Source organism: Bos taurus, chromosome 10, assembly GCF_002263795.3.
Source record: "Bos taurus isolate L1 Dominette 01449 registration number 42190680 breed Hereford chromosome 10, ARS-UCD2.0, whole genome shotgun sequence".
Classification (NCBI taxonomy): domain Eukaryota; kingdom Metazoa; phylum Chordata; class Mammalia; order Artiodactyla; family Bovidae; genus Bos; species Bos taurus.
In genome coordinates this window covers 85960934-85980091 of record NC_037337.1, presented here as the reverse complement: position 1 = coordinate 85980091, position 19158 = coordinate 85960934, and the positions used below count along the sequence as shown (strand labels likewise).

The window sequence follows — 19158 nt, the reverse complement described above, 5'->3', positions numbered from 1 at the left end:
CTTTTTCCTCCTTTCTATGAACTATATTTTATTCCAAGGGGCATAGAATAGAAACTCGTATACCCTGTTCATTTAATTTTGAGTCTGAAGAACTCTGGCTTATTTTAAAGAGACTGATGTAATGGAATCCAAGTTGAATTAAGAAATGTAAAGTTCCTTTTAAGAACCAACGTCAGGGGTCCAGAAGTTTTATGTCAATTTGAAGAGACCCGAGGGACTAAAATCTTGCCTACATTTAGAAATGCCATTTATTAGATTGAAGAAGGGGAACATCTGTTAAAAGATAAAAATCTTAACAATTCTGAAATAGACTATAACTTCAATAGTGCTTGGTAATGAGGGAAGTTGATTTTAAAAGAAACAAAGGGATAATAAAATTGTGTGACTAATTATGAGATAAATGGAATACAGGCGTTTTAAAGAAAAGTCTTTTTAAAAACTTTGACGAGATTTTCTTAGATGAAGCTTTTAGATAAAATTTCTAGAAGAAAATCTTTGTGACCTTGAGTTAGGCAAAGATTTTTAAAGAATTTTTTAAGATACGAGAAAGGACAAACTGTAGAAGGAAGAAAAAATTTATAAGTTAGATTTCATCAAGTTAGGAAAGTTAGGAACTTTTACTCATTAAACAACACCGTTAAGAAAATGAAAATGCAAGTCACAGAAAATATTTGCTGAATGTGCATCTAATAAAGGACTTGTATTCATAACTTAACTTTTACAACACTACAGTAAGAAGGCAGCTCAGTTTTTAAAAATGACAGAAGATTTGGATACCAGAGAATCTTTATAAATAGCCAACAGGCCCAGGGAAAGACGCTCAGTATTGTTAGTCCTCGGGGACTTTAAAACCACAGTGAGATACCACTTCACACCTATTAGAATGGGTAAAATTTAAAAGATTGATAATACCAAGCATAGGTAAATACAGTAACTGGAGCTCTCATACATTGCTGGTGGAGATGCAAGGTAGTACAGCCACTTTGGAAAATAGTTTGCCAGTTTCTTATAAATTAAATGTATACTTATTACATGGCCTGGCAGTCCCACTTTTAGCTGTTTATCCAAGAAAAATGAAAACGTATGTCCACATTACACTTGTATTTGAATGTTTACCCATAATAGCCCCACCCTGGATAGAATCCAAATGTCCTTTGCTGGGGAATGGATAAACAAACTGTATGCCCACATCATGGGTGACTACTACAAAGGGGAATGAACTACCGATACAAATAACAGCATGTATGGAGCTCACAAGTATTGTATCACACAGTAAAGACTGTATTTTCTATGTGATGTCATTTATAGGCATTTTGCAAAAGGCAAAAACTATAGCTAAGTAAAGTACATCAGTGGTTGTGTAGGAGGGTGAAGGACTGCAAAGGGTCTTGAGGAACTTTGGGGGGTTATGAAATGCTCTGGATCATGATTGTATTTTATATCATTACCTTATACAGTTGTCAGAACTCTTAATTGTATGCTTTAAATTGGTGACTTACTACATACAAATGACACTTTAGGGAAACTGATTTTGACAAGAGATTGGACAAAGGTTTTTTTTTTTACTAGTGATTTATATATTTGGAGAAGGCAATGGCACCCCACTCCAGTACTCTTGCCTGGAAAATCCCATGGACAGAGGAGCCTGGTAGGCTGCAGTCCATGGGGTCGCTCAGAGTCAGACAGAACTGAGCAACTTCACTTTCACTTTTCACGTTCATGCATTGGAGAAGGAAATGGCAACCCACTCCAGTGTTCTTGCCTGGAGAATCCTGGGGATGGCGGAGCCTGGTGGGCTGCCGTCTATGGGGTCGCACAGAGTCAGACACAACTGAAGTGACTTAGCAGCAGTAGCAGTAATTTATACAGGACTAGAGAATGGGTTTAAAGTTTGGATCTGAATTTGTTATAGACATTAAAATAATTTTGAAATAATATCACTGAACTGAGTTGCAAAGAGCTTACTAGTTATGTGTTAGGTCAAGTTTAAATTAATGTTATTTGTAAAAATAGATGGAGATAAAATATAAATTTTACATGAAGAAGTTGCTGTATCAGAGAATGAGAGTTCCATATAAGGAAAAAAAACATGAGGGCTGATTTTGAATTCCCCGCTCTGGCCTAAATCTTTACTTGGTCTAATACAATTCACCATCACTTTGGAGGAATAGTCACTTCCTTTTGCCTCCAATAAATTACTTAAAAATTTTTTCTCCTCTGAGTTTCTTCTCAGTTTGATTTGCTAGCTCCTCTGAGGAAGCAAGGGCAGGATATGTCTAAAGTTGGTCCCCTCTAGCAGTCTCTCCCCATTCCCCATGTCTTTTGACTGCCCTCCAGATCCTGGTATCTCTAGCTTCAGATGCTGATTTCCACTTGTCTTGTGGATTTTCTCATCTGGATATGTTCCGTCTATGTGCCTGCTCAGTTGCTCAATCGTGTCCGACCCTGGGACCCCATGGACTAAAGGCCGCCAGACTCCTCTGTCCATGGGATTCTCCAGGTAAGAATACTGGAGTGGGTTGCCATTTCCTCCTCCAGGGGATCTTCCCAACCCAAGGATCAAGCCCACGTCTCCTACATTGACAGGGGATATCCTGTAGACGCTTTAAACTTAAGTTCACTACTGCACTCATTACCTTCCCTCCATATCTGCTCTGCCTCCTTAATTCTCTGTCATTATTCATCCAGGCTCCCAAGCATAGAAAATCCTAACTTGTCTTTGGCTTCTTGCTCCCTTTGGGCTTTTTGTCTCGAAGATCACTGATCCTGTTGCTTCTAACAGAAACAAAGCACACTCTAGTCTCTTCCTGTCTATGTCACGACCAGTGCCTAGAAGCTTCCTTGGACAGTATCCTCTTGTCTCTCAGCCATTGATCTTTCTCTTCAGAGTCTCTTTCACATTACCCCCAGAGTTACTTCTCTTTAAATGTGTGATCTTGTTACTCCCTTAGTTAAAGAACTTCTCTTGTGGCTTTGTTGCTGTTGTTTAGAGTCTAATCAAATGAAGTCATATTCCTTTAAATTTCCAAATTAAATACTTCTGAGCTCTCTTTCTTCTTATCCCAAGAATGTCTCTCCCTCCCCAACCCTTTTGGAGGTTCTTGATACATCAATATTCCTGGATAAGAAGGTAGGCTCTGGGATCACATTGCCTGGTTCCTTCAGTTGTCAATTTAGTGACCACAGACATGTTATTTTAGCTGTCTGTACCTCCATTTCCTAATCTGTAAAATAGGCATCATAATACAGTTACCTTATCCGGTTGCTGAGAGAATTAAATGAGATGATCCGTGAAATACTTCACACAGTGCTGGCACGTAGTAAGTTCTCAGTAGAGGTGGATTCTTGTTTTTATCATCATACTGGAAAAAGAATTCAGAAACTTAGTGTTTTGGATTGTTGCTGTCATTGGTTCAAAATGAGATTTCTCTGGATCTCTCCATCTTTCCTGATGAGGAGAGAACAGAAATGAAAGCTGTGTAACTTGGCTGAACCAAATTCCCTCAGGTACACTCAGTGCTGTCTTCCTCATTTATTTGGGTTGGGTGGCTTGGGCATAGACCGCCATCATAACCTGGCAGGCCCAAAGCCTGGGTAGCACATCGAGCCATATCCCCTGGGGCTCTCCTGTGGTGCCAAGTCACCTGGGCCTAGTTTCCAGTCTCAACCGGTCTTCCCTTCCTTTATAGTCCAAGTCTTGCTCCCCAAGGGCAGCTGAATTCCTTCCTTTTCTCAGTGCATCTCCATGTTATACCCGAGGCAACAGAAGAGAAGCTAAATAGCTTGTTCAGGATCACTTAATTGTAAAATTCACGCTCTTAACCACTGCACTGTGCTGTACTTAGTATCAGGCACCCTGGTTTAGCCCCATGGTTTTCCAAACACTTTGCTTTCATAATGCTTTTCATCACTCTCTCTTGACTCAGTCCTTTTACTTAGGATGTTCCTTCTACCTAGGATATTGGTGGTGGTTGTTGTTGTTTCCCTGCCTTGCAAAAGGCCTACTCATTGTTAGGTAACGGCCCCACTCAGGCAAGATAACCTCTCTCCTTCCTTTGCCTTCCACATATTGTTTTTCTCCTCTTTTGTACACCTGCTACGTTGTATTATCTACCTCCCACATTGGACAGGGTTAATGGAGGTTGAGAAAAGACTTTGTCTTACTTATCCTTGTGACCTTAGCTTTTAGCACACAGTCTTAAAAAATGAAATGAATGAAGAATGAATGATACAGAAGAACCTAAAGATGTTAGTTTGCCAACAAAGGTCCGGCTAGTCAAGGCTATGGTTTTTCCAGTAGTCATGTATGGATGTGAGAGTTGGACTGTAAAGAAAGCTGAGTGCCAAAAAATTGATGCTTTTGAACTGTGGTGTTGGAGAAGACTCTTGAGAATCCCTTGAACTGCAAGGAGATCCAACCAGTCCATCCTAAAGGAGATCAGTCCTGGGTGTTCATTGGAAGGACTGATGTTGAAGCTGAAACTCCAATACTTTGGCCACCTGATGCAAAGAGCTGACTCATTTGAAAAGACCATGATGCTGGGGAAGATTGAGGGCAGGAGGAGAAGGGGACGACAGAGGATGAGATGGTTGGATGACATCACCGACTCAGTGGATATGAGTTTGAGTAAACTCCGGGAGTTGGTGATGGACAGGGAGGCCTGGTGTGCTGCAGTCCATGGGGTCTCAAAGAGTTGGATACAACTGAATGACTAAACTGAACTGAACTGAACTGAGAGATATTAGTAGTGAATTTGCTAAAACTGCGTTTAAGGTAAGAGAAAATACAGATGTCTAGGGATGGAGGAACATAGAAAAATGTGAGTATATGAAATGAGTGATAATGGGTAGTATACCAGTAAGTTGAATGGGGGTTGTAGTGATTTTCAGAATTTTCAGCTCAGGTACCTCTAATGGGAGAGGACAGTGGGTGTGTAACCCTTTGGGGGCTGGGAACAGAGCCTGAAGTCGCCTTTCTGCCTCAGTGACAAAAAGCATATGAATGTTTTGAACATGTCCATGTTCGTGTCCATGTTTTATCTTTAGAAATTCATGCATGTTTTGCATTCTATTTTACTATCTAAATGAGTTTGTTATAACATGAAAATACTTTTTTCTCCCCATCCACCTCATCCTCTGATAGCTGGATGCAAGTGGGAATGTGTCCATTTATCCTCTGTCTCCTACCACATTCTGGCATGCCCCAGTGCCCAGATCAAGGAAGCACGGAATGGGTTATAGTCTAATACAGCAACATTCTAGCTTTCTGTTTGGGGGGATCGTCTGCTTGGGAGTATTATGTCATGGAACCGAGGAGGGTGAGCTCACCCTGTTCTGACTAACGAGGCTGTTCCTGGAGGGCTGCAGTCATTTGGAGGCACCTCATTACCAGATCGCTGGGGAGCAGCTGGAGAGAGTTCACAGAAGACCCACAGGAATGATTAAGAGACTGGAGGGGCTGATGGATGAGGAAAGAATACAAATGAAAACTATAACTTGGCTGAACCAAGGTCACAGGAATACACAACTGTATAAATATCTCAAGAGTATAAGCTTGACAGGGGAGGGTGGTCTTTTATGGTGGGATTTAGTGGTGGGGAGAATAAACCAAGGGTGAAATTTAAGCAAAGGAAAAGGTAAACTAATATTCTCAAGTGTCTGATAGTGCACGTTATTTCTTGGAACATCCTCAGTTGGGCCACTCTAACTTGTGGGCCTTTGGCTAATTGAATGATCTCTGTTTTTTATTCGACTTCCGTGGACTTGAGGTCGGCACTTCTCTGTGTAGAGAATGCTGGAGACTAACATCTTACAAAGCACACATCTTTCTCTTGTCCTGACTCGTTCTGTGGGACTCAGTGGTTATTATTTGGTACTCCTATGTGCTGCCTATCTCTTTATCCCTTTATGTACCAGAATTCTGAAGTGGACTTTCACATACTTTTTTTTAAGTTAATTTTTTATTGGATTATCGTAGATTTACAACATTGTGTTCGTTTCAGGTGTACAGCAGAGTGGACCAGTTATACATGTGCATCCATCCACTGTTTTAGATTTTTCCCCATGCAGGTCATTACTGAGTCCTGAGTATAGAGTTCCCTGTGCTATACAGGGATCACAGCTTTTTAGAATAGCACTTTAAAAGTAGCAACAGAGTCATTATGTATGGCAATAATTTTAGAAACCCAGGTACAGTATTTGGTCCCTGAGGTACTTGTTGATTTTAGGAAATTGTAGCCTTGATGAAATCTAAGCATGATTGTATGAAGCACATACTTTGGGAAATGGTTGTATAAAATGCCTATTTGGGGTATGGAAGGCATAAAACTTTTAAATGACAATTGAAATTAGCCAGGAGACACATTTGCATAAAATCGCCAGTTTTATAGCCGTTTTCTTAAGCAGGGACAGTAGAACTGGAAGGTGATTTTTATGCTTTTTTTTGATACATAAAAATGAGCTTATTAATACTACACATTTATGTAACTTTAAAACTAAGTCGTCTGTACCAGAAGTGGATAAACTTTTTCTGTAGACACTCAGATAGGAAAGCTTTGTAGACCATACATCTCTGCTGCAACTACTCAACTCTGTGTTGTAGTTCAAAGGCAGTCAAAGATAGAATGTAAACGAAGGAACTTGGCTGCATTCATTCTTTCTGACAAAACTTTTTTTTTTTTAAAACAAAACCCAGTGACTGTCTGGATTCGGCCTGCAAGCTGTAGTTTGCCAGCTCCTCCTGCTGTAGACCCTTGCTGCTCCTGAAAGCATGGTCTGCAGACCAGCAGCGTCAGCATCACCCGTGAACCTCATAGAGAGGTGCAGAATAGTAGGTGCCTTCTCAGGCTGGCTGCTCTAGAGTTGAGGCCATGCTTCCTGAATTTTAACACACATAGGAATCACCTGGGGAACTTGTGAAAGTATGGACTCTGAGATGACTTTGAATACCATGTTAGTCACTGGGAGGCAAAGATGAGTAAGACCCAGTAAGTGTCCTCAGGGAGTCTACAGTTCATTAGGAGAGACTACTGTATAAACAAATACTTATAATACAGACTAATAAATGCTTCAGTAGAGGTGTCTTCAGCATAGGAGTATCACAAAGGAGGAAGTGATTGGTTCTGCCTGGTGTGGGGAGTCCTCAGAGGGTCTTAGGAATTGGACCAGGAAAGGGGCTGGGGGCTTGAATTGAGTCTTGAAGCTCACTAGAAGCACTGAAGCGTGGGGAACAGAGGTAAGTGTGGCAGTTCATTGTGGGGCACCATAAAGATGATGTAAGATCTAGGAGTTACTTGATTTAATAATCGAATAGCTGATCACAGGGTTGGAGACCCACTGAGATCATTATGAGTAGAAATAAAAGTTCAGTACGTTCTATTATATTTAACTAGTTTTAAAATACTGTTTCCTTGGTTGAAAAATAAAGATCTTTTGCCTGTTCTCTCCCTTTTTTAGAAAAAAAACAAAACAAAACACAGTATTTGTTCAGAAATAGAAACTTCTTACATGTTTTCCTATCATTAAGAATTTGGGGGACTTCCCTGGCAGTCCAGTGGTTAGGACTCTGCTTCTACTGCAGGGGACACAGATTCAATCCATCCCACATGCCACATGGTGAGACCAAAAAAAAAAGAGAATTTGGAAAACACTAAAAGGTACAGTTAGAAAAAAATGTCTGTAATTCCAGACACCAAAAAATGACCACTATGAACATTTTTATGTTGCTCTTCCCAGTCTTCTTTATATAATATTTTAACAATTGGACTCATGTAAATAATTTTGTGCTTGCTTTTTCATTTAACATTTTATTTGTGAGTGATTCACTGGGTTGTTATTCCTTAAAAGTATCATTTTTTAAATGCTTATATTACATTCTGATGGATCTCTTATAGTTTATGTGATTCTTGTTTGTGGCTCGTTTGAACTGGTTCCAGTTGCTAGTTGACCCAGGTTTTGGCTGATGTACTTGGCAAGTCTGTCACCATATTTTAAAATAATAACACATGCTTATTTATTTTTAATTATAAAAGTTTGCCAACTTGTTTGATCTGGTGGCTTTCACCCATTCTGTTCTTTGGCTCTTGTTAGCATTTTTTAATTTTGTTTCTTAGTTTCCCTTTATAAAAAGGCAGCAGAGTGGTCATCCAAAGCATGGCATCTGAGTCCAGGTTGTCTGGGTTTGACTCAAGTCTACTATGTACTGTGGTGATCTTGAGAAAGTTCCTTGAGAAAATGCCTCAATTTCCTAATTTGTAAAATAGAGACAGTTGTATCTGTCTGAGGGTTGTGAATTAATACACGTGAAGGACTCAGAACAGCTTCTGCCACGTGGAAAGGGACTGTCTCTTCACTTAGTGATCAGTAGTTTCTTGTTGTACGGTGGCTGTTCTTACTAGAACCCCCTTTCTGCTACATTTAGTTCATGAATATCTTTGGTCAGTAAAGATGGACTTTACTCAACTTTATTACTCAGTGTCTTTATCTTGAATGTTCACAGAAAACTTCCCCTCACCCGTAGTAGCAAATTTTACTAAAATTTTAAAGTCAGTACTAAAAGTAAACATAAAGTCAGTATTGTTTAACCCTGTCTTGGAAATGCATACATAGGCATAAAGGGAGCAAACTGTATATAGGCTGACTGATCAGGTTATTTTTTAATTTACTTTTTAGTTGGATGATCAGGTTTTCAAGCTCTTGGGTGGTTTCCCCTTTCCAGCTGAGTGTTCCCTTGGTTCCTTATTCATGGCTTCTAAGGCCCCCTGCAACCCGGCCCCACTATCGTCTCCTTTCATTTCTCTTCACCTTGTTCCCTGTCCCATTAAAGTGAAACTGGTCGTGTGGTTGGGAGGAGACTCACTCTTAAGTCTGTGCTCTGGTTTGCTTCTACTGAAGGGTTGGAATCAACTGAAGTGCCAGAGCTCCTTTCTGGGAAGTGACCAGCTAAGGCGGTGAGATCGCCTCTTGGCTTTTCTCATGATTTTAATTGGGAAAAGCTTGGTCAGAGGTTCACCTGCCTTTGGTTATTTTTGGTGCCACAGGGTTTCCACTGCCTATTCTGTGCCTCTTCTTTGTTGTTTGCTGGGAGTTCTCTTTGAGAAATGAAAACCTATCCCACTGACTCCTTTTTTTCTTTGTAGGATAGGATCCTAAGACAGCAGACCCGAAGCACCCTTCTGCAGCTGACTGCACCCTGCATTAGAAAGAGGTCCAGAGATGATGTATTTGGGGATTATGTTTCTCTACCCAGGAATTCAGGCAGTTCGTTCCAGAAACACTGACCCTCTGCTTGTGTGACACACCCTTCCTGAAGATCTGATGGACACTTTCTGTTGACCTTGCAGCTGTTTTCTCACGTGGAAGTTGGAAGACCAAGGTGAAAGTGGCCGAAAGGTACCTGCTTTGGTGAATAGACGTGCTCCCCTCGGTTCTTAGAACATGGGACCTCGTTTAAAGGTAAGGTGATAGGCTAGTTAAGGTTCACTTCTTATTAGGATGGAGAATATGGACTCAGTGACCAGTTTCTGAGTTCTCTCAGCAAGGCCTAGCTAGCATTGACGTGCACAGTTGCAGTCAGAATTGACTTTATTCCCAGCAGGGCATATTCAAGTATGAAGAAATCAATTCTCCATTTCTGGGAATTGACTTTTTCACACTGGATCTTCAATGTTAGGGCTAAAATTTATTTGATACTGTAATTATAAATCTTTGTACTAAAAAAAGGCAAAGAGTTTTAGAATATGTGTCAGTCAACTTTCTAACATTCCCCTGAGACAAACAGCTTCAAGTATTTCCCCTTTCCCTCTTTTGTAGATAATGTGAGCCAAAGTGCTGTAGTATTAAGCAGCTTGCCCGGGATCTTTTAGTAAGCAAGCGATATTTCTGCATTAGATAATCGGTACTGCATTCCATTTTCCTTTGTAATGCTTTATTTTTATTTCAAAAGATTAAAAAGGAGGCCATAAACATTTATCTTTCTAATTTTAGCCTCGGTAAGATTGGGTAATGTTTTTCATACTTTATTTTACCTGTTTTCTTAAATCTTTTCTCTCCCCAAATACTTCACTAGCCGTATGACTCCACTCATTTTTCGTGATTCATGATTCACAGTTATATGAGGTTAAGAACATTGGGCTTCAGAGTTAGACATGGGCTTGAGTCACTTATCCTGCTGGGAGATGTTCAGCAAGTCAACTTTTCCAACCCTAGCTTTTTTTTTTCAAGTCTTTAAAATGAGAATAATAATGCTCATTTTACCAAGTTGTATTGGTGACAATTATTTAGGCTAACTTGTGAAACACTTAGTACACTGTTGGCCTGTGGTAATGACTCAGTAAGGGGAGTTGCAACTTATGGGTTTACTGCTGTGAGGTGGGACGGGAGAAGAGATGGGGCAGAGAGCACACCACAGGTACAGTAAGAGGACAGAAACTGCCACAGAAGAAGTGAATCTGGAATAAAAGTGGTTTGGGGGGTCACCCTAAAAGGAAACCCTGTATCCAAAGGCATGGAGGCTTTGTGACAGCATCCAGAGGGAGAAGATGCAGAAGGCAAGTTTAGAATGTGACCATGGGCAAAATTGAGAGCTGGGTAAAGTATTGTTGCGGGGGGGGGTTTGGAATGGTATTGTCAAGAAGTGGGATAGTTCATAAAGATCACATTAATGAGTGATGAATTGACAGAGCTAATTCCCTGGTCACAAGGTGGCTTCATGGAGAAGAGAGTTTAAAAAAAAAAAAAATTGGTATGCTGAGTTTTAAATAATAGAGGAAATTGAAATAGAAAAGTAGAATTAATGTATTGGAAAAGGTGTAGGTGATCTAGATCAGTGGTGGTGATGATTTGGGTGAGCAATAAGTGAATGGGGAGATGGACAAGGTTTTAACAAAGTCAAGTTTATTATTATCAGCCATGAGGACTGAGACTATGGCTGTTGTATACCATTCCCCCAGTATCTGGCGTATGAAGTAGGTACTCCCTATTTGTTGGATGAATTATTTTAGTATGAATTTTTTTAAACTCTTGATTATAAAAATTTTCAAACATGAAATTAGAACAGTATAAAGAATGCCATTGTAGGCAGAGGATTTAAGTATGATTAGGAAGGCTTAAGGAAGCCTTTCGTTTTGTAGTTGTGATGCGTTTCTCGTTGAATGAAGTGTGACCCTATAGAGGAGTTCCCTCAGTTTCTTATTGGCTCTGAAGCAAAGAAGCAGTGATGCTGCTGCTACTATTGATAATAGTTAGAGTAATAGTTTTAAAACTGAGAACTCACTGGCCCCCTTCTAGGTTGTTTACAAGTATTAACCCTTTACATGTATTAACCCTTTTCATCCTCACAGTACCCCAATGAAGTACACACAAATATTAGCCCCATTTGATAGATAAGGAAACTGGCAAATTATAGAGAGATTAAATAAGTTGTGAGTGGCAGAGAATGGATTTGAATGCACGTAGTCTAGCTTTAGTCTCGGTATACCCTCATTCTCTGTATTATTTTTTTTTTTGCTATATTTTTTAAGAGTCTTGATAGTTGTGGAGAGTTATACTGAAGTCCTGTCACACTAAAGGAGATGGTACCATAGGAATTATTAAACCTCAACCCTTTTTACAGCAATGAGAACTCTGAAGCTTAGACAGGTCATACAATTGCAGCCTGGAACTGGTCTCTTGGCTCTGACTTACTGCTTGTCAGCTGCCTCTCACAGAAATGTTGTTGTAGTTGTCAGAGAGATAGTACATAGGAATTTCCCCAGCCCTCATGATGTGTGCCATAAATTTAGTGTTGCTTCCTCCAGGGAGTAAGAGACTTAAGACACAAGTCTGTAGCATCACCTACATACACTTCATTTTCTACTGAGTGCTGTAACTTTGCTGAGGACTAAATGTTCACATCCAGGATCAGATTGAATGACATCCAACTGAGAGAGTGTCTGAGACAATTAAACTGCTGGTTTTGGTTCCACCAAGTTGCCTGGTACATCCTGTAAGGCACAGACAGATGCTTTTAGAGAGATGATAACAGCTTTTCAGCCTCGGAGATGAGATATTTGTTTGGAAAGGAGACTTGCTAGCTGTGATCTCAAATTTTGAGTTAGTGTATTGTCTCTGTAGACCCTTTGGAGAGCAGTGTAACCCATGTGTATTGATACCGCTAATGTTCCATATGTGGATTTCTTTTCTGGTGGGACTTGAGACACCAGTCTCAATAGTGATTTCTAAGAAAATTGACATGGTCACTCCTGAGATTACCTACTCCCTATGGTTTCCATTGGATATATTGTTATCAAAGGATCTAATGGCCATTTTCAGCCACTCTTTCTCCTAAATTTTCCCAGCACAATTAGACATCAAAGCACAAGCTGTTCAAAAAAAAAAAAAGTGATTTGGTTCCTCTCAAATCCGAGCATAGAAATTTTCATATGTCTTGTCGCTAAGTTATATATTAGTGGTGATGAAAGGTGCTGGCTTAAGATCACATTGATAACCTTAATATCTATTGACTTTAAAGAGTGACTTTAGTGCACTGTGAACTGGAGAGCACGTATAGCCTGCTAAGGTCAGAACTCAGGGGTGAGATAGGAATGTCAGTGTGCATTGCATTTTTCCTTGGCAGTACCTTGGGTGGTTCAAATGAGTAAGAAGATTGAAGTCTTACTCTGGAATAACTCTACTAATAGTGAAAGTTTCCCCTCAGACTCTGGCCCCTGTCTGAATTGTTCTGACCTTGGCAGACATCACTTGGGATGAGAAGTCCAGTCTCCTCCTCTGGTTCCTCTCCTTGGCCTCTGCTGGGCTCATCTTTCACAAGGCGCATTAGTTTGTCTGATTGGTAACAGCAAAAAAAAAAAAAAAAAAGCCAGCTTCTCTTACATGCCCACCGCTTATTATTGAGATGACCCAGAGTTCATTTTAATTACATAATGCCAACATGATGATAATAATCCTTGCTTTTAAAAAAAAAATCCACATTTTATATAACTATTTCTACTTAGATGAATTACTTCCAGAAGGCAAATGTAAGGGGAAAGTGACTCCATTATCCTCTTTGCTTGTGTTAATTAGCACTACTTTGCATGGGGGAGGGAAAACTGTCTTGGGGCCCTGGATCCAGGAAGATGAAAGCCATGTTACTGCATTTCGTAATTAGAAGCGGCTGTTTGTGGTATTCCTAGGGTGGTCGGTAGATTGGAAATTTTTCGGGGCAGTGATGCAGTCTGTTTCTCTGCAGTGTTGTAGGGCACCTGTCAAGCTAGAGAGAGAGCAGGGACAGGAAGGCCAGAGATGGTTGGCTCAAGCCACATGCTCTGCTTTGTCTCTCCCTGAGACGGCTGCAGGGAAGAGTCAGGAAAAACTAAACACGTTTTCTTTTGCAGCTGCAGCTGTGATCCTCGGCTGTCTGTTGGCACTGAAGGGACCTGATGTTTTACGTTATTGGTACGTCACGGAGAGAGCCCTCTCTCATTTTTTTGGTTAGGGTTGCTTATATCCTTTTCTGCCTCCCTCTTTGTCCTTGAAAAGAGACTTAGAAATATTTCTAATCATGCCAGAATGTACCTTCACAGAGTTAGCAGCGGAATTCATTCACTTGAGAAATATTTATTGAGTAATTATAGCCAGTGCCAGACACTGTTTCCTGTCGAGTCAAAGTCAAATAAGGCAAAAATCTGCCTCCATGAAGTTCGTAACACAAAGGGGAGAAACGTTGAGTAAATGAATCAATGTACAGGAGTTTGAGGGAGCCCAGAAGGAACCCCTGACTGTGGTAGGGACTGTGGGGGGGCTTTTGCCAAGTGGACAAGGAAGGGGAGGGCTTCCAACTGGAGAGAGCAGAACACCCATTCTTTTTACTGCTCTTGTCAGGGCCCAGCACAGGCAGGGAGCTTGTGGGTAGGCATTGTATATGGTCCATGGTATAGAACAAGGGTTGGCAGACTTCTTCTGTGAAGGGCCAAAGAGTAAATATTTTCAGCTTCCCAGGCCATACACTCTGTGTCACCACTGCTGAACTCTGGTTTTAGGGCAAAACCAGCCCTAGACAATAGTAAATGAGTGGGTGGGGCTGTGTTTTAGTAGAATTTTATTTGCAAAAACAGGCAGTGGGTGGAATTTGGCCCAAGGACCTTCGTTTTTGACCCTGGTACGGAAGGAAGTTCCTGTCTTCACCCACAGAGGTGGTGACCCAGTAGAGTGGGTCTTTGGACTTCTCCCCTGACTGATGGCTGGCCTGTTCCATAAGGAGAAGCTGTAATGTGTAACTGGAAGGTGGTGTGTGTTCTCTCTTTCACATAGGTGGCATCACAGTGTCTGTGGTTGCATTCTTCTTCACAATTAAGTTCCTCTTTGAGCTTGCCGCACGTGTAGTCAGCTTCCTTCAGAATGAGGACCGCGAACGCCGAGGGGACCGGACTATATATGACTACGTGCGGGGAAATTACCTGGATCCCCGGTCTTGCAAAGTCTCCTGGGATTGGAAGGACCCCTATGAGGTGGGCCACAGCATGGCCTTCCGAGTGCATGTAAGGGAATGTTTCTGTCTCTGTACGCACTGGGGTTTCTGAGTCAGTTGCCTTCCAGAGCCTAGTCCGGTCTGGCCTGGACTGTTAATATTTTCCCTTGTTTTTCAATTCCCCCATCTCGCCCACCTACCCCCACCAGGAACTTGGGAATTGTTAACATCTAAAGAGTCAATTTTTCTATCATTTGGCTTTAATAAGTATTCAGCTTAGAAGAAGTATAAAGCTTAATGTTACATTTTCACAATGAGAAAAATGTTACTGAAGAGGGTAGGTGTTGTAGATTAGGGGTTGGCAAACCATGGCCCAAGCGTTAAATCAAGCTCACTTCCTGCTTCTATAAATACAGGCTTATTGGAACACATTCGCACCCATTCATCTTCCTGTACTGCCTATAGATGCGGTCACATTTGAGACATTAATCACAGCTGAGTAACTATGTATGCCCTGCTAACTAACAGTATTACTCTCTGGCCTTTTGCAGAAAGTTTGCTGCCTCTGCAGTGACTTCTGCACTGCAGCCTTCTTCTTAGTTTCATAGTCCGAAACCCCCAGCCTTGCCTAGAGCTTCTGTTCACTCAGTGCCAGTGATACCCACTGACTTCTCCTGATGCTTGAGCTAGCAGTGATAAATGTAAGAAAAAAGGGCGAGTAAGACAGGGGAGGCAGCCTCTGTGGTTCATTAAGTGTCAGTTGAAGTGGATTCAATAGTATATTTCACCCCTTTCCTCTGAAATGGTTAAGAATCTGTCTGTGATTTAATGGTTTTCTTCGAAGCATGGAGAGAATTTGTTTCTCCTTGTGTGAGCAAGACTGTAGGATTAGGTGGGTGTGGGGATTTACCAGCCACCCGCTCCCACCCCACACACTCTCAAGTTGCACAGCTGTTATCCCCCTGCTCACCAATGGGTGTCCCTCTTCTCCCCACCACAGTTATTCTATAAGAACGGGCAGCCCTTCCCTGCACACCGGCCTGTGGGACTAAGAGTCCACATCTCTCATGTTGAGCTGGCAGTGGACATTCCAGTGACCCAGGAGGTCCTCCAGGAGCCCAGTTCCAATGTGGTCAAGGTGGCTTTCACTGTACGCAGAGCTGGGCGGTATGAAATCTCAGTGAAGCTCGGTGGGTTAAACGTGGCCTATAGTCCCTACTACAAGATTTTTCAGCCTGGTAGGTTTTTTGTTTCTCCCTCCCTCCATTCCTTCCTTCCTTTTTCTTTTCCTTTTTTCTCCTTTGCTTTTTAAATAGTGCCTTTATTGAAATTTAATTCACATGCTTTATAATTCATTCATTTAAAATACACAATTTAATGGTTTAAAAATGTATTGCTGGGTGGTATTATTGCCTGGTGTGAGTATACCATACTTGATTTAATCTTTCACCAGTTAAAGAACATCTGGGTTGTTTTCCAGTTTGTGGCCATTATGAATAGTGGTTTTAGTCTGCATGTCCCTAGTGGTTAACAGTGTCGAACATCTTTTCATGTGCTTATTTGCCATCTGTGTGTCCTTTTCAATGAAATGTCTTTTGTCCGTTTTCTAATGGGATTTTTTGTTTTTTACTATTGAGTTTTGAGAGTTCTTTAAGTCCTTTGTTACAGATGTGGTTTGCAAATATTTTCTCTCAATCTTTAGCTTTTCTTTTCATCTCCTTAATGGGGTCTCTCACAAAACAAGTTTTAATTTTGATGAAGTTAATTTATTAATTTTTCATTTTATGGATCATGTTTTGGTGTCTGAGAACTCTCTGACTAGTCCTAGGTTCTGAAGATATTCTCCTGTGTTTTTTTTTTTTTGTAAAATTTTCCAGTTTTAGTATTCAAGATTGTAATCCATTTTTAGTTAGCTTTTGTAATTTAGGTCAGTATTTTTCTTATAAATGTCTAGTTGCTCCAGCATCATTTATTGGAAAGGCTATCTTTCCCCTATTACATTGGTTTTGCGCGTTTGTCAGGGATCTGTTGGGCATATTTGTGGTGACCTATTTCTGGGTTCTCCTTCCGTTCCTTTGGTGTAAGTGTCTATCCATCCACCAATACCAGAGTCTTAATGATGTAGCTACGTAATAAGTCTTGAAATTGGGTAAACTGACTCTCCACTTTTCTCTTTTAGAATTGTTTTAGCTTTTCCAGAACTTTTGCCTTTCTATATAAATTTTATTTTATTTTTTAGTTCTCAACCTGTTTAATGTGTAAAAGGGGAAAAAAGAGGAGGTAGGCAAAGTTTCGGTCTGAATACATTCTCGGAATGCTGGCCATCCAGAGCATCATTCTGAACAGCTGATTATCTTCTGTGACTCAAGAGTTTCAGTTTTGAAAAGACCTAATTCCATGGGATTATGGTGACTCATTTATCATAAGAATTAAATACAGAAATTTAAAGGCTCCGAGCAAACAGCAGGGGTGGGACTAATATGACAGTAATAGATGGAGTTGATGGGGCAAGAGGCAACCAATCATAAAATTACTTTTCCTTTGTAACAAAGGGTTCACACTTTTAACATAAATTATACATTCATTATGGTTTTTAAAAACAGTCAAGCCTAAATAAATTCTTCATACCATCAAGAAAAGATACATACACTGAAAACCTGCTTAAGTACAGAATTTTTCATTTGACAGCTCTTGGCCGGGGCCATGCACATTTTACAGGGAGCTTTTGCTTCTCAAGCTTAGTGAAAGTCTGCCAATCATTTTGTATAAAAATAAGACTTAAATTTAAAACCTCACCAATCTAGGAATCTGATGTAGAAAATCAGTGACACCGGAACGGCTAAAGCCGGTAGTTCTCAGACTTCAGCCCTTGTCCCAGTGACCTGCGAGGCCCTGCCCCGCGTGTCCGAGGCCTGGGCAGGCCCAAGTCCCTGAAGGGTTCCCCTGGGGGGAGCTGCGCTGGTGCTCCAGGAACCCTGGCTCAGAACCTCTGCTCACCGCAGACCGTGTCCACACTCTAGTCAGCTGTGGTTACTCTGTGGGCGACAGCAGGAGGCAGCGCTCAGGAGTGACACCACCGCCCACTGCTTTATGGTCAGAAGAGAGAGGTCCCGGGCTTGCGGTCAGGTTGCACGGAGTGCTGCTCTGCCAGCATGCGATGCGGTTTACAACTAAAGCCACAGATGATGTGTTTGAGCGTCAGGCACTCAGTCACGTCTGACTCTTTGCGACTCTGTGGACGGTGGCCCGCCAAGGCTCTTCTGTCCATGGGGGTTCTCCAAGGCAAGAATACTGGAATGGGTTGCCATTCCCTTCTCCAGGAGATCTTCCCGACCCAGGGATTGGACACAGGTCTCCTGCATTGCAGCTGGGTTCTTTACCATCTGAGTCACCAGGGAAGCCCCCAATATACTTGAAGTGTATATTTAATGCTGGAAATTCACCCCACGGGACAGACAGAAGGCTGTGAAAGGAAAGGCACCATAACTAAGCTGTCCTTGGACATACTGAGGTTTTTTTTTTTTTTCTTTTCTCTCTCAAATACCTTCCCTTTAATGTAACTTCAAGCCCAACACTCTGGGAGGTAAACAGTCTGGTAATCACGAGGGATGAGAGGCAGCATGAGCCCCAGGATGACAGGAGGAGCACTGGGGTCTGGCCACTCGACTAACTCTACAGCAGGGCCTTGACACGAGAGCCCTGGGCAGCTGGAAGACACACAACTCCTCAGGTTCCCACCCGTCATGAAAGGGTGCCCCTGAGAGACGCTCTGAACCGGGCTGGGCAGAGCCACGCCAGAGTCTGGCTCAAAACGGCGGCCCAGAGAAGCAGTGCCCATGCCTCGAGGCCACAGGGGTCCCTCTCGCCTAACCCAGCGCCTGACACCACACAAGACAAGGCACGTGGCCAGTCTCAGAGAAAGAGGGGCTTGCCACTGGGGTGAGAACCCTGGAAGGAGCTGACCCGAAACCCAGAACTCTCAACTCGGGAAGTTCATTTAAAATGAGTTATTCCAAGTAAAACGCACGGCCAAATTCTAAGTGCAGCAAGAAGCAGCCTAAGGGGAGGAGGCTCCAGGTTCTGCCAGTCTGCGCTGGGCCCCGCGTCCCCCCTCCCTACCCCATGCGCCGCGGTGAGCTCCCAGCAGCCGGACTGGGGGGGGCTACGGGCTCCAAGTGCCACTGCCAGTCATCGTGGGGAAGCTCAGTTTGGCCAAACTGTTCAACACCAGATTCCTCCCGGCAAGTCTCTATGGATGTCCATCCCACTCTTCCCCAGCCTCTTCTCCTGCCTAGCCCAGCGCCCTCCGCCTAAAGTGCCACCTGCCCAACACTGAGGGCAGCTGTGGCAGAGCTCAGGTCACGGGGGTGGGCTGGCAGCCGGCAGGGAAGGGCTCCTTTCCACCCATCTCACAGTCCTGTACCACTGGGAAGAAATAAAAAGAAATGCAGATTTCTTGATATCATCATATGCTCCAAACTGAACACTTAAAGGCAAATCATCATCTTAAAGTACTACGTTTAGGGATTCAGTTACAATATACACGTGTTTTGTCTTCCCTTTGATCCAACTGTTGCTATTGCTTCTTCAGTTCAGTTCAGTTGCTCAGTCATGTCCGACTCTTTGTGACCCCATGAATTTGCAGCACTCGAGGCCTCCCTGTCCATCACCAACTCCTGGAATTCACTCAAACTCATGTCCATCAAGTCGGT

General features: G+C 42.1%; 1 protein-coding gene across 3 annotated transcripts in view; it reads left to right on the top strand.

Annotated features, from left to right (window-relative positions):
* Positions 1 to 19158, top strand: part of AREL1 (apoptosis resistant E3 ubiquitin protein ligase 1) — a 44386-nt gene that overhangs the window by 8330 nt on the left and 16898 nt on the right. The window contains exons 2-5 of one of the 3 annotated variants that reach the window (XM_005212026.5): positions 9342 to 9453; positions 13374 to 13434; positions 14290 to 14486; positions 15447 to 15684. In XM_005212026.5, the coding sequence (XP_005212083.1) occupies positions 13419 to 13434; positions 14290 to 14486; positions 15447 to 15684 (451 nt within the window). In that variant the 5' untranslated portion in view covers positions 9342 to 9453; positions 13374 to 13418. 3 annotated transcript variants of the gene reach the window in all.